Source organism: Schistocerca americana, chromosome 3 (assembly GCF_021461395.2).
Source record: "Schistocerca americana isolate TAMUIC-IGC-003095 chromosome 3, iqSchAmer2.1, whole genome shotgun sequence".
NCBI classification, from domain to species: domain Eukaryota; kingdom Metazoa; phylum Arthropoda; class Insecta; order Orthoptera; family Acrididae; genus Schistocerca; species Schistocerca americana.
Window position 1 is genome coordinate 766,142,384 of NC_060121.1, and position 15,714 is coordinate 766,158,097.

General features: G+C 40.5%; 1 protein-coding gene across 1 annotated transcript in view; it reads left to right on the plus strand.

Annotated features, from left to right (window-relative positions):
• The window catches only part of LOC124605675 (signal recognition particle receptor subunit beta), a 51,080-nt gene that overhangs the window by 18,398 nt on the left and 16,968 nt on the right, over nt 1–15,714 (plus strand). Inside the window, exon 3 of the mRNA XM_047137524.1 lies at nt 3,085–3,224. Coding sequence (XP_046993480.1) covers nt 3,085–3,224 — 140 coding nt within the window. The remainder of the gene's footprint in view (nt 1–3,084; nt 3,225–15,714) is intronic.

Consider the following 15,714-nt stretch of genomic DNA (forward strand, 5'->3'; position numbering starts at 1 on the left):
GGAGGGATCAGTTCTGAACATAATTCTCTTGGCGATCGCAGTCATTGGTGCTGTAATCGTAGTGGTCCCCATGGCCTCACTAAACATAACTCCCCCTGCATATTGTGGAGTGTGGGACTGCAGCTGGTTCATGAATTGTAAATTAATATTCCAACAGCTGTTATTTGTATAGCTTTTTATTTAGGCTACCAGTTACAACTCGCCAATAGTCACCTTCAGGCCCTTTAGCATGAATAACAAAAAGCATCCAGTTGTGTGTTATATAGCAGGGAACCAATACTTGCACATTGTTTCTGTAGAAGACTTCATAAGCCATCTGTGCTATTCACACATATTAACACATGGTTATCTGACTGTGTACTAGCACCCGTGGACATTTTGCTCTTGTCATTTCCTGATTACGTGGAAGTCTTGATTGCTTGCCTTCCGTGCAGATGGTGCACAATTCTGGTGTCTTCATATCTTCAATATTCATTCCCTCCACATATTTTGGAAGCACCTTCAGATGTGTAATTAAAGGGTCCTAATCTTTGATGCCAGATTTGCAGTGTCCCATTAAGAAATTCTGTGCAGGGGTCTGTGGTGAATTTCAAAGTGTACATTTTTGTCTCATTTTTCTTTGCACTGGAACTATCTTTCCGTTGATATAGCTGACAACATTCATCTCAGTGGACTGTGTTGCCTTTGAAACAGACAGAGTTTTTGCAACATTAACCACTACTGGTCTGTCAAACATTTGCATTTTATCAGTGTCTTTTTACATCATTCACAAAGTGTTCACTCACACCACAGTCCCAGTACCATGAAACTGATACATTGAATGCACCAATTGAAAAACTACATGTACCCAAACTCACTGAAACCCCCTTGAGATTCACAATTTACTGAATTTACAGAGCCTTTCTTGTTTTTGCTTACTTTTGTGTCCATATTCATGACAGGTAAGTTATTTAAAACTGAACTGTTTCCCTCCACCTGAACTGTGCTTCTCACTTTCGCTGACATTTGCAAATTTGTTTTTTCCAATGAGTTTTTCCCACAACTGAAACTCTGTCTGTATGTAATAAACACTGTAGTCTGTCCTAAGTGTACTGTAGGTTTCTTCTTAGAATCTGCATGTTTACAATACTTTTGTGACCTATGAGCCTATAGTGGATCAGTGCGTGGAGTGCGGAAACCCATCACAGGAAACAGCATTCACACTAACTTTCGAGCGTTAGCTCTTTTTCTAGCATTAGCACACATTCTCGCACACAACCACACAGACACTTAAATGCACTTTGGGTGTCTTTGTGTGTGAGTGTTTCAGATGTTGCTAGGAAAAGGGCTAGTGCTCAAAAGCTAGTGTGAATGCTGTTATGTGTTTGTGTGCTCCATGCATTGATCCACTGTAGGTGATTGGTTGCGTTTCCTTTATTTTATGTATTGCTCCATCCAGGAATTTCCATTATTTTTAACTTCTGATTTTCTGTAGACAGTTCCTTGATTGCAGGTACAATGGTGTTGTATCCTCATTGTGGCATTGCTAATAAAAGATGGCACACAGCATTACTTTCTTAAACTGTCGCACCTATTGACTGAAGATCACATATAAACTTGTCAAATTCTAAGAGGTGCTCACTCAGTGTACTTTTTGCTGGACTGAATTTCAGTTGCAGTAACTGCTTACGTAGAAGTAACTGACTGGTGATGTTTTTTCTTTCAAATGTGTCACATTAGTTTTTCTACTTTTAAAATGCACTGTTACAGTATTTTACATATTCCAAATGTTTTGCGAATTGTTTGTCATTCTCAGTTTATTTCTTTGCCATGTCACTGTCCAGAAACTTTACTCGTGTTCTTTGTGTTTTTATGCAGTGACAACCAACAAATCTAATTTTGTGTAGTATTCCTCACATTTGAAATTCGAAGTTTCCATAATTGTTTCCATCGAAAAGTGGAAATTCGTATTTTCTTTCACATTCTTCTGACAGCTGTTGTTCCAAGCTGACGAATCAGAAATACAAAGTTTCTTCCATTTTATACTGTTTTGTAGCATTGTCCCTAAGCATTTGAAATGAAGTGCAGGGTTCAGAAATTTACCTGTATATGACCATTATTTTGCATTTATTCATTTTTAAAGATAGCTGTCATTCAGTATATAAAGTAGAATTACTGTAGAGGTTATTATCTATGTTCATACAATAATTCAATTGTGATGTTTCTCTGTAGACGACATAACTATCAGTGAATGTTCATAGTATGCTGCTGATCCTGTCTGATAAAGTGATGGTGTGTGTTGAATATAGTAGTGTTCCTATACACTTCTTGTAGGCATTCTGGATGTTAAGTTTATTTCTGTCGAACATATGTTGTCTAGGATAATATTTTAGATTCTATTAGTCTAGCATTCTTCCAATTAATCGCTTACTTCAGAAGAACCGTTGTGTAATTTTATCTTGATTAGCATTCAGCAGTGTAGAACAGTGTTGTACATCTTTTAGAAATCGGGAAAAACAGAATGTAACAAACATTTTCCATCCAGCACCCGAAGTGGGCACCTAGATCCATGAATATCATTTTGAATCCTTAAAAAGCAATGTTATTATGACTATGTGTAGTATTTATTTACACACTGCTTTAAAAAGAAAATAAAGAAATATTTGGTTTGTAAAATAATAGGTGTCAGTTACACATTTCACTATATTTTTATGTTATTCTTTACTTCACTTCAGTGTATAATTTTATTTAATATTGTCCTTAATAAAATTAAAACATTCAACTTTCAATAACATTTTATTTGTACTTGAAGATTTAATAAAAATGTATTATGGTGGAAAACTTTTTATGGAGCTGCAGTGGGGGTACAATGTAGTCAGCAGGGACAATGTAGCTGTGTAGCTATATGTGGGTTTGTGTGTGTTCTCTCTGTTCGTTCTGGAGGAGGATGTCTTCCAAATGCTAAACAACATTTTCAGTCTTGCATGTGGTCTTGTCGAATATGGTGATACCTTAGCTATACGGTAAAATTATTTAAAAATGTTGCTGTGATTGATTAGTTTTCAGAAATAAGCAAATATTTATTATGTCGCCTTTGTTTTGCAGAGCTCTCTAAGAATTGTTGATATTCCTGGACATGAAAGACTCAGGGCAAAATTCTTTGAACAGTATAAGCCAATAGCAAGGGGAATTGTGTTTGTCATTGATTCTGTGACATTCCAGAAAGACATTAGAGATGTTGCTGAGTAAGTAATGACCCACATTCATATTATACTGCGGTAGCTTTGATGCTGCCTTTAAGTATTAACTACAAATTGACGCGTAATTGCACGTTGTTCCAGTTGAAAGTGAATGCTGATTAATTTTTCAGGTGTTTTTTTTTTCCCCCATTGTTTACTTATCATTTCACCGGCCATATTTTTTATGGGAGTTGTTCCTGCTTATAATAGACATTTCATTGAACTACTAATGTACTTATAGTTGCAATGTGTGTAATGAAACTTTATTGAATATTAATCAGCATAATAATATTACAATGTTGTGGAGTGTACCAGAGAGTTCTGTTGGCCAATTGGACAGATATATGCAACATTTATGTAATTGGCAGCAAAGGAAATAGTGCTATTGCTTAGTCATACATTCTCAGGGTTGCATACATTCTGTCATCTCACTGAGGTGTGATGGAGGTATACCTCTGTGAACATGTACTGTAACGTGTCTATGGAAGTAGATACTGCTTAATGAAGATCACTAATGCATGCTAGGGCAGTGATGTTCAAACCTATAATACCCAATTAGAATGCTGGTTGCAGAAGAAATTTTCAGCACCAGTACAAGCCATACCAGAAGTTGTGCATTAACCCTCAAACTTCTTCACAGTGTCACATGAAGTAAAGGTATCTAACACTGGCAATGATGATCCATCTGTCAGATCAGGACATTAACTTTATTATCTTCCTTGGTGTTATTTGAGAGCTGTGGGTCATGTTGTGGTATCATGTCTCATTGTCTCCCTTCTGTTGCCACCACTACTGCCAGCACAAAAATCAACACTAAAATTCCACATGACCACATCAGAGGGACCTAGATTCAGCACTTACCATGCAACATTCCCAGATAATAAAAGGAAAGTGCCAGTCCAAGGATAGAAAGGAATGATTTATAATTAGGCAGTTGAATCTACTACATGGGATCTTCTAGCCAACAGTGGCATGTGGCTTGATCTTAAGTTAGATATTGATGTGGGAGAGTACTTGTTGAATATTCTGTCAGGTACAGTGTTTAACATGACAAGATCAGGGTGTTGTATCACAATGATCACAGATATCATTCATGTAATTCTTTTAGAATGTATTGCAAAATAATTTATAAACATTTATGTTGAAGTACTTTTAGTTGTATTCTGCTTACATCTGAAAACTATCAGGCAACCTTTTACAACAGAATACTGATGGTTTTTCAGTCACTGCATATTTATTGAACTCAACTGATGAATGCAAATAGCAGTTGTGAATGCTTATGAAATGTCAAGAAAATATAGAAGAGCTACAACAAGAGAGAAGTCACTTATTTTGATACCTCTCTATCATTTTTGGATAACAATTTTTAGTTTTTAGAACTGCCAGAGGAGAAATTTTCACTGTGCAGCAGCCTGGCTTTTGGCACTTTATTCAAAAATATTTCATCATTCTTTTGTGTCCTCGTGAAAGTATGACACCTTCTGCTTTTGACACCCTTTCCATTATTTCTTCTTCTTCCTCCTCCTCCTCCTCCTCCTCCTCCTCCTCCTATTCTTCATACTTTAATGTATAATTTTTTATTCTCTAAAGTAGATCCACATGAATTCCTGGAGTAATTTAATCTGAGAACTGAAGCATATGATCATTGTTTCATGAAATTTATTTTAGCAACCATAAGACACTTTTATGTTGATTCAGATAATTTTGACCCCAGCAAAAATTTAAAAAAGAAAGCCAAGGGCAAGCCATGCACATTTTTAAAAAATGCCAGCTCTGTATTTTGATTGGCACCTTCCATTTAAGAAGAATGCAGTGTACCAAAGCACAATCTGTTTGGAAGCTACAAAGTGATGCGTGAACATTTCCTTTTTTTTTTTTTTTTTTTTTTTTTAGTTGTGAACTCGAACACAATATTGCACAGTTTGTATTTGTTATCACAAGAAAAGAATGTTATTTCCTTCATATCTCTCCTGTCATGCCAATATAGGTAAATCAGTTATATACATGGTGTCCCATTAATCTTGACCACCCTAAATAATTGTTTGTCCAGATGCAAATTACAAAATGTTTCAAGCAAATGTTCTTTAGCTGTCAGGGGGACATCAATCAGCATGATTGCCTTCATTGCAGCTTTGTTTTTTACAAAGATGTGAACAGCGGTATGACTCTTTTTAAATTACACCTTCTATTTTTTATTCAGTAATTCATTTCCTCTCCTAAACACCTATTCAAAAATGTATCACAATGTACCATTCACCGAAACACAACATTATTAATTACACAACACAACATTGACTTCGAACCCAGGATCACAAACTCGTCCACTTGCTGGAATTGCAGAAAACAAATGAAAACCAAGTAAAAACATAACACAAAATTTACTTTGACTCTCCTGAACCATTGCCCAGGAGTAGAACATTCAAAGGTGCTCAAAGTGGTGACCCTGGACACCGATACACTGGTGCACTCATTGAATGAAAGAATTATTTACTGCTTCCAGTGTTGCCTGCTGAAGAGAATTACAAGCAAGCACGTTACATTCCTGCATGTGCTCTAGAGTTGTTGAGATATCGCAATAGACAATGTCTTTAATGTATCCCCAAAGAAAAAATCCCAGAGGATTTAAATCAGGAGACCTAGCAGGCCAAGTAACTGTTCCTTCTCGATCAATCCATCTGGCAGGATACCTTTGGTTCAGAACAAGATGTGCACGCAAGGCATTATGTGCTGGACATCCATCATGTTGATACAACATAAACATTCTGGTCCTTAGCGGCACTTCATCCAGCAGAGGAGGAAGAATTCATCTGAGGAAGTCGGCATACACTGTGCCTTTTAGACTACCATTGATGAAATAAGGGCCAATAATTGTAGTACCAAGCATCCCACAGCAGACGTTTACTCTCCATTGACACTAATGTTTCACCTGTCCAAGCCATCATGGGTTGTCGCTGAACCAATAATGCGTGTTCCTTGTATTTACCTGTCCTTTGTTGGAGAAGGAACATTCATCGGTAAATAGAACATTGGAGAAGAAGTTTGAGCTAGCAAGGATTTGCTGCTATGCCCACTGACAGAACTATACACGATTCTGGAAATTATTCCCATGCAATTGTTGTAGGTGTACATGGTAAGGATGGAACTGATGACATTAAGAATATGATGTGCACTGGTTTTAGGAATGCCAATCACGTGTTCAAGCTGTCGTGTGCTCGCATGTGGATTCATAGCAACAGAAGCGAGAACAGTAACTTAGGCAGCTTTGCCTGTGCGAGTGCTACGACAATTGTGTTGTCATGGGTTGAAACTTCTTGTTTCCTGAAGCATCGCAACAAGACAAGAAAACATCCATTGGGAAGGTGGGTTCTTGTCAGGATATCGCTCTCTGTACAGTTCCACTGTGTGCATAGCATTTCACCTACCTTCAACAGCAACAATAAAAGAAACATTATGTCAATGCAGTTTGTGAGGAGGACAGCCTTTACTGTATGCCTACTCTACACAACAGTATTTAAAAGGACTAAGCTACTGTACTAAATGTACCCATACATAAGAAAGCAGTATTGAAACTACTGTTCTGCTAACTTACATTCCCCATAGATGAGTAGCATTTCTACCTTCTCTTCGCTAGTGTACATTCTACTCGCATAACTCTTCAACTGATGATGGTTGATGGATTGACAGGTGTGCTTCCTACTTACATTCAGTGAATGGTACCCTGTGATACATTTTTGAATAAGTCTTAAGGAGAGGAAATGAATTACTGAATAAAAAATACAGGGAGCCATTAAAAGTCCACCGCTGTTCATATCTTCGTGTAAAAAAAAAAAAAAAAAAAACGAGCTACATTGAAGTAGAGATGGGTCGTTAGCAAACTAACAGGTCCAAGGGAACGGTTCACCGAGATGAACAGAACAAACAAGGAATGAATTCTAAGGAACAGTCTTTCATGGTTCACTTCGGTCACGGCTTTCCACTTATAGTTCCCGGGAACGGGAACCAGCCAGTCTCATTCCTGCAACGGCACATCAACCGGTCTAGTTCCAGCCTCGGTCCTGTTCCCACATGTCTTGGTCCTGGTTGTGGTTTTCTACTTATAGTTCCCGGGAACGGGAAACGGTTGGTCTCGTTCACGAACAGCAGGTCGGCCGCTCTTGTTCCAGCCTTGGTCCCATTCCCGTCGGTCTCAGTCCTCGGGTCTCAGTCCTCGGTCCCCTCGGGTCTTCGGTCCCCTCGGGTCTCGGTCTTTTGCATGGCCACTCGTTGCAGTTCCCCTGCCAACTGCTCATAGTTAGTTGAGTATCGAGTTATTGTTGTTCATTTTGTTCACTTCACACGCCCATTCTAGATCTGTTTCAAACCTTTTTTGAACTCTGAACTTCTGGTTCTTTTCATATTCTATTCAGCGTCCATGACTGGTAATTAAAATGTATTTTGTAATTATGTAAACTACAAAAAAATTACATGGTATGTATTACATAGATCTTTTCAGGTAACAAAACGGTGTATCAGCTTACTTCACTATTTCGATAAACAGCAGAAGAAATACTTGTAAAAAGGCAAGATTTTTTTTTTTTTTTTTATTACACATGCGAAAGACGTCAGCACGGCACACACGAGTGGCCATTTCCCGTCTTTTTATCCAAGGTAAAGGAGCATGTTCATTGTTATGGAAGGCAGAGCAACTTACAACTGAATGAAGCCCTCACTTCGTAATAGAGTGTATGGTGTCACATTTTGTAAAGAGAATATGATAACTCGTACAATATTATTTCAGTGGCACAGGGTGGTGCACGAAAAATTGGCCCCGAGTACTAGACTGCTCATTGTCGCTTACCAACCGTCATCTATTGTTTCGAAGTTGTTTGCATTAGCTTCACTGTCTAATTATTACGGGTTTGTTTATTCTGCTCGTAGCGGTCAACAAATCGTGCATAACTGGTGAGCAGTCTGTACTCGGGGCCAGTTTTTTGTGCGCCACCTTGTATTATTTCACTGCAATTAGCCACATAATGCTACAGTTGGCTAAATGAGATGTTTTGCAGAATCACAAAAATTAAAAGTGTGTGAGAAAGAATTACTCCAGGGGGGGGGGGGGGGGGGGAGGGAGGGAGGCAAGTCACCCTCTTCGCGCCTTCCATTTTCAGTCACCTATGCTACTAATTTTCAATTTTTCATAAGAACCATGTACCAAGCACAATGAACAGTGAAAGAGTAAAAAGGAATGGTTCCCAAAAAAGAGCGATCACCAGTGAACTAGTTACCTAGTGTGAACGACTTTGTCCATCTCTACAACGAAGGCAATCATGCTGATTGCTGTCCCCCTGATGGCTAAAGAACATTTGCTTGAAATATTTTGTAATTTGCATCTGGACAAACAGTTATTTAGGGTGCTCAAGATAAATGGGACACCCTGTATATTTACATTCTGTACTGGCTGATAATTAGGTTCTCGTAATCTAAGAATAATTGCTGTGAGTTTCTTGCTTACGCAGTTGGTTGCCATCTGCCATATTTTTCCTAATTGAACAAGTAAAATAGTTGTGAATTATAAGTGGCTATTTAGTGCTTGCCTATTGGGCATACATTTTGCTTAAATAGCTTATTTGTAGCATGCTTTCCTGATGCCTGCCCCACTATTCAGGCTGGTTGTGCATTTACAGAATTTCTTTTACTGTTCAAAATACACTCCACTGTAGCATATAAATAAGCTTCTGATTCTGCTACAAGAATTAATATACTTAATTGTAAGAAATGATAAATCATGTATGTAAACACAGATTTATTGACAGTTACATCAGCCAAATTTAAACTTGATGACTGCCTACAACGAACTTCACTGAAAGTACTACATGATTCACAGTTTTAGTGGCTTTTATTTTTACATGTAATAAAAGCATAATCATGGTGCTCTTTGCATATTATTTGGAGGCCTTGTAGATATAGCTCAGCAGCCACCCGAAACTATGATGCATTGCCCATTGTCTAGTGTACTCGTAGCTCACCCAATTGGTTGCATAATGTCCCCTCTCCAGTATCCAGGAGCCTCTGAATCACATGCAAAATCACAAGTACCCTTCTTCTACCATACTTAAATACTAGTATATTACATCAAACCACACTTGATTAGGTTGGACTACAGTTAATTATTATACTTAGCTTTCAACACCATCCCAGAATCAACTAGTACATAGATATTAGTGCTATATTTTCTTTTGGTTTACTGGGATTATATATTTTCCACTTAATCATTCCATCTCCCTGTCTACTGTAACCCTTTTTTTTGTGCTGTGTATGATTTGCAGGGAGACAGTATGGCAGGCTAATACTGTTAAGAGACTAAAAGAAAAAGAAAAAAAAACAATTTCTAATTTTCAGGACTGTTTGTTCATCATGGAGAAAATGGGGATAGGTTTCAGAAGGTTGGGAAGATGGAGCAGATCACCCAGATCCCCAGATGATGGAGACCTATCTGATGTGAGGACAAAAGGAGACAAAGATGAAAGGGGAGGCATCAGAGAGACATTTAGAAACTTGTTCACAAAGTCCAAGGAAAAATTAATTTTGAAACAATGTGCTTTTTTTATTCGTCTATTCTGATTATCTGGATAACCAATTTTGTGAATTTTTTGAGTGATAACAATGTTCCACCCTGACTGTCATTGGCTGGATTAAAAGACACTGCCTGAAAAAAAAAAAGGGAAGCACCCAGAAGGGAAGAACAACATGAAATTAAACTTTGAATTGAGAGGGTACATCATGTTATTTCAGTGGTAACAAAGTAGTCAAATTTACAAAGAACTAGGCAGTAAGAACTCACTTCCAATATGACAGCACATTCCCTCTTGTCTGGATGGATACACTGAATTGGTTCAGAAGGGTGTCGTAAAACTGTTGTAGCCCCTCTTGAGGCAAGCTGGCCCACAACTGCTGTAAGTGGTCCTGGGGTATCCTGTATATTGGCACTGGGAAAGAGTTGATGTCTGAGCTGGCACAACACATTCTGTCAGGGACAGATATGGGGTCCTTGTTGGCCATGGGAGTACCTCAACATCATTCAGGCAGTTCATAGCAACATGTGTAATGTGTGTACAGACATTGTCCTGTTGAGAAATGGCACTACAATACTGTCACCAGAGAGGTAACACAGGAGGATGCAGTATGTCCGTTATATACAATTGTGCTTTCAGAGTTCCTTTAATCACTACCAGCTGTGCCGGAAGTCATACCCGATGGCTCCTGATACCACGGTGCCAGGGGTAACACCGCTGTGCCTGTCCAAAACATTAGAAGAATGGGACCTCTCTCCAAGTCACTGCCATAATCACTGACGATGGTCATCAGTTGTGATGTCCCCCTGTGGATCTGGGGGTTAGAATAGGCCTGAGGTATTCCTGCCTGTCGTACAAGGCGACTAAAAGGAGTCTCTCATGTTTTGGCCTTTATGTGATGGTACACTGTCGGGTTTGTCCTTCATCTTTCCAAATTTTCCCGAAGAGTGAGCCAATTGGGGAAGTGCACCTTACATGGTGCAGTGTGTCCATTGTGCATTGAGATCTTTAGCCCACTTTCTTGTCATTGCTCATGACGACATGTGTGGTAGTTAGATTAGATTAGTACTTGTTCCATAGATCATGAATACGACACATTGTAATGATGTGGAACATGCCAAGTTAATAAAAGGTGTCTATACAAGATATTACGTGACCCTTTTTTTTTTTTTTTTTGTAGGGGTTGGGGAAATTATCCACTTACTGTATCCAAAAATTCATCTAATGAGTAGAAGGAGTTGCCATTAAGAAATTGGATATCTGTCAAGACTTTTGATGCTATTAGGTAAGTGACCAAAGACTTTCGTGGCAGCCCCTTCTGAGCCAAAGTTAGATTTAACCTTGAGTAGTGAAGATCATCCTTTCTCCTAGTGTAGTAGCCATGTACACTGCTATTATTTTTGAATTCGTTCGGATTGTTAATAACAAATTTCATAAGTGAATATATTTATTGTGAGGCTACAGTGAAGACCTCTAGCTCTTTAAATAAGTGTCTGCAGGATGATCTCGGATGAGCTCCAGCAATTATTCTGATTTCACACTGTTGTGCAATCAACACTCTTTTACTCAATGATGAGTTACCCCAGAATATGATGCCATACGAAAGCAGAGAATGAAAATAGGCGTGGTAAGCTAATTTACTGAGATTTATATCGCGAAAATTTGCAGTGACCCTAATAGGATAAGTAGCTGAACTCAAACATTTCAGCAGATCTTCAGTGTGTTTTTTCCAGTTCAACCCCTCATCAATGCATACACCTAGAAATCTTGAATATTCTACCTTAGCAACCAATTTCTGATCGAAGTTTATATTTATTAGTGGTGTCATTCCATTTACTGTGTGGAACTGTATATACTATGCTTTGTCAAAGTTTAATGAGAGCCCATTTGCAGAAAACCACTTAATGATTTTCTGAAAAACATCGTTTACAATTTCACCAGTTAATTCTTGTCTGTTGGGTGTGATAGCTATACTTGTATCATTGGCAAAAAGTACCAGCTTTGCGTTTTTGTGAATATAGAATGGCAAGTCATTAATATACTGGGTGATCAAAAAGTCAGTATAAATTTGAAAACTTAATAAACCACGGAATATTGTACCCCTCTATCTACATTATTCCGTGATTTATTCAGTTTTCAAATTTATACTGACTTTTTGATCACCCGGTACATTAAGAACAGCAGAGGACCCAAGACCGAACCTTGCGGCACCCAATTCTTGATTGTCCCCCAGTTTGAGAAATCACCAGTTTTTTGCATATTATGTGAACTGCTTATTTCAACTTTCTGCACTCATCCAGTTAGGTATGATTTAAACCGTTTGAGCGCTGTCCCATTCATACCACAGTACTTGAGCTTATCTAGAAGTATTCCGTGATTTACACAATCAAAAGCCTTTGAGAGACCACAAAAAATCCCAACGGTTGACTTCCGATTACTCAGAGCATTTAATATTTCATTAGTGAAGGTATATATAGCATTCTCCGTTGAAAAACTCTTCTTTAAACCAAACTGACATTTTGTTAAAACTTTATTTTTACAAAGGTGTGAAGCTACTCTGCAATACATTACTTTTTCAAGAATTTTGGATAAGGCAGTCAGAAGAGAGATTGGGCGGTGGTTATTGACATCAGACGTATCCCTTTTTTTATGCAGTCTATCTGGGAAAATACCCTGCTTCAGAGAGCTATTACATATGTGGCTAAGAATCCCACGTATCTCTTGGGAACAAGCTTTTATTATCCTGCTTGAAATGCCATCAATTCCATGTGAGCTTTCATTCTTGAGAAAGTTTATTATCTTCCTAATTTCAGAAGGAGAGTGTTGTGACTCTCCGATCTTCCAAAGTGCCGCTGTGCAGTTATGCACGTCCTCTACATGCGGCGCTGTCTGCCAGCCATGCAGCAGCCACGCCACCTAAGCGGCCAGCCAGCCAGTGGCCGCTAGACTTGGACTCAGTGGTGATTTGAATGTTACTGTGTGCACATGTCTTACTTTGTCTACTTGCTCTGTGACTTACATGTGTTGTGTCGTTTTTGAAATATATGTGTTCAACTTGACGTTATAACAATTGGCGACAAGGTAGTGGATTTTTCCTTTTCATCGTTGACCCACAGGTTTCCATGGCTACTTTAGAGCAACTATTGCAAGGTCTCATTGAACAGCAAAAGCTTCTCACATCGGCAATTCGCGATTTCGTCTTGGCATCGTTGTCTATACCTCCTTTTCCTCCTTACGACAAGACGACGGAAGACTGGTCTGATTACGAAAAACTTCTTCGACAGCTCTTCTTGGCATTTCATGTCACGGACGAACAAACATGTAAGTCTCTGTTCGTTTCATGGATTTCATCTCAAATGTATATGTTGTTGTCGCAGTTGGCTCCTTTGAAAGACTCTGCGTCTTTGTCCTTTGCTGACATGTGCTCACTTCTGTCCATATATTTTCAAAAGCGTACGCATGTGGTAGCCTCTCGTGTTGCCTTTTATCGCTGTCAAAAACAACCGAATCAATCTTATCATGCTTGGGCTGCTGAACTTCACTTCCTCAGTAGAAAGTGTCAATTTGTTACTGAAGTTCACAAAGAATCCGACGCCGATTCCATGGTACGGGATGCTATTATCCAGTCGGCACCCGACAAAGAAGTTAGGCAACGTGCCCTTCAGTTGGCAAATCCAACTCTAGATGAAGTTCTATCCATCGCGCAGTCGTTTGAAATTTCTTGCACCGCTGGAGCACAAATAGAGGTGTGGGATGACGTCAGGGAAATACAACCTCTGTGCGCTGTTGACGATGCGTGCGGCGTGTCCCCGCGAGCCGACTTGGCCGCAGTACGCTCCCAAGTGCAGCCTCGGCATAACCGTAAACAAACCTCTAAGAAACTGCAGCAAAACCCCCGGCAACTTCCTTCATGTCTGCGGTGTTTTTCGAAACATTCATGGGAGGATTGTCCCCAACGTTGGGCCGTGTGTCACAATTGCAAAAAGAAGGGTCATGTGTCATCCGTTTGTAAATCCGACCACATACCTGATGTTTATGACCGTGATGCTGATTCTGCTTCTGTGTTGTCTGTCAATGGTACTTCTTCCCTTTCAAGGAAGTCTGCTGCCACATCATCAATTCTCAGACGTATCTTCAGTTGGGTTCTCCAATCCTATCACCTGTCACTCGACAATTACGGATGTACAATAAACAGAAGATTTCTCTCTTGGGACAATTTAATGCTGACGGATCTGACAAATCTGTCATTCGCACTGTTACCATATTTGTGGTCGACCATAGTAACGCGGAAAATCTCTTTGGTTTCGATGCCTTTCGCGTTTTTGGGTTCTCCATAGCTGACTCTGTCAATATCGTCTCTGATGCCATTCCTTATGCTCAATTATGAGAAGATTCATTTCTGGCAGACGGCTCAACATGCGAATGCTGATGCACTGTCTCGCCTTCCCGTGGGTCCTGATCTGGCATTCAATAGGGACGAACTTTTGCGTTTCCACCTGGATGTTGCCGAGCAGCGGTTTGTAGATGGGTTCACATTGTATTCAGAAGAGTTGGCCAGATCGTCCGTCTGCTAAGACTTCTGATACGTTGTGGAACTACTGCACTTTGTGCTACCGCCTCACGGCTAGGTATGGTGTTATCCTCCTTTCCACCAACAATGCTTCGCCGCATTTTATGGTACCTGCGTCTTTGCGTGCTTTGGTCTTGCGCCTCCTTCACCAAGGGCACTGGGGTGTCTCTTGCACAAAATCTCTGGCGCGCCGTCATGTGTACTGGCCCGGTATCGACTCTGAAATCGCACACATGGTCACTGCCTGTGGCCCTTGTGTGTCACAGGCCACCGCCCTGAAATCATCTTTGTCACCGTGGCCTTCTCCTGAGAAGCCCTGGAAGCATATTCATGATGACTTCGCGGGACCTTTTTTAGGTACTTATTGGCTACTCGTAATTGACGCCTACTCTAACTTTCCTTTCATTGTGTGTTGCACGTTGCCTACCACCACGGTAACCACAAGTGCTCTAGCTCACATTTTCTCTTTGGAAGGCATTCCCTCTACTCTTGTTACTGATAATGGTCCGCAATTTGCCTCTTCTGAATTTGCAGATTTTTGTGCTCGTCACGGCGCCATGCATGTCACGGCCCCTCCGTTCCATCCAAAATCAAACAGTGAGGGTGAATGACTGGTCCGCACATTTAAGGCTCAGATGAGGAAACTCCTGACTTCTTCTGCTGCTGATGATGCGCTTCACCAATTTGTGGCTTGTTATCGTTTCACCCCCATGGGCGACCACAGCCCAGCTGAGCTCTTACATGGCCGACAGCCCCGCACGCTACTTCATCTTCTGCGGCCTTCCACCTCACGGCTGCGGGTGCCTTCGCTTTGCCGGTTCACCGCCGGGGACCTTGTATGGGTACGGGGATATGGCAGGTGGCCAAAATGGAGTACTGGCCGCATCTTACGACACCATGACCGATGCCTGTATGAAATCCAAGCGGACACGGGTGTTGCAGTGCGTCATTTGGACCAGCTTCGGCCTCGTGTGCCGGCAATGCCTGTTCCAAATGCCGCTACACCACCTTCGGCTCTACCTGATGCTCGGGATCTTGGCATCTCTCATTACTCACAACGCAGCCTTCTCTTCATGATCTCAGTGCCAGCATAAGAACAGACACCACCAGGAGACGTGCCCATGCAGGAACCGGAGGACCATCATCTGTCGGAGCATCTCTACTCGCCTCCTTCTCCTACGGACGCTGACACATCGCCCATGTCTCCTCTTATAACAATCGGACTTGCCGCAACGGGCAGATTGGTGCACGGGGCCCCAGCAGATTCGACCCCTACGTCTCCTGTCATCTTGACCCGTTATCATTGGGGACACTTCCGTCTGTATGGGAAGCCGCCTCCTCGAGACTTCACGGCCAGCCAAACAACACCTATGGA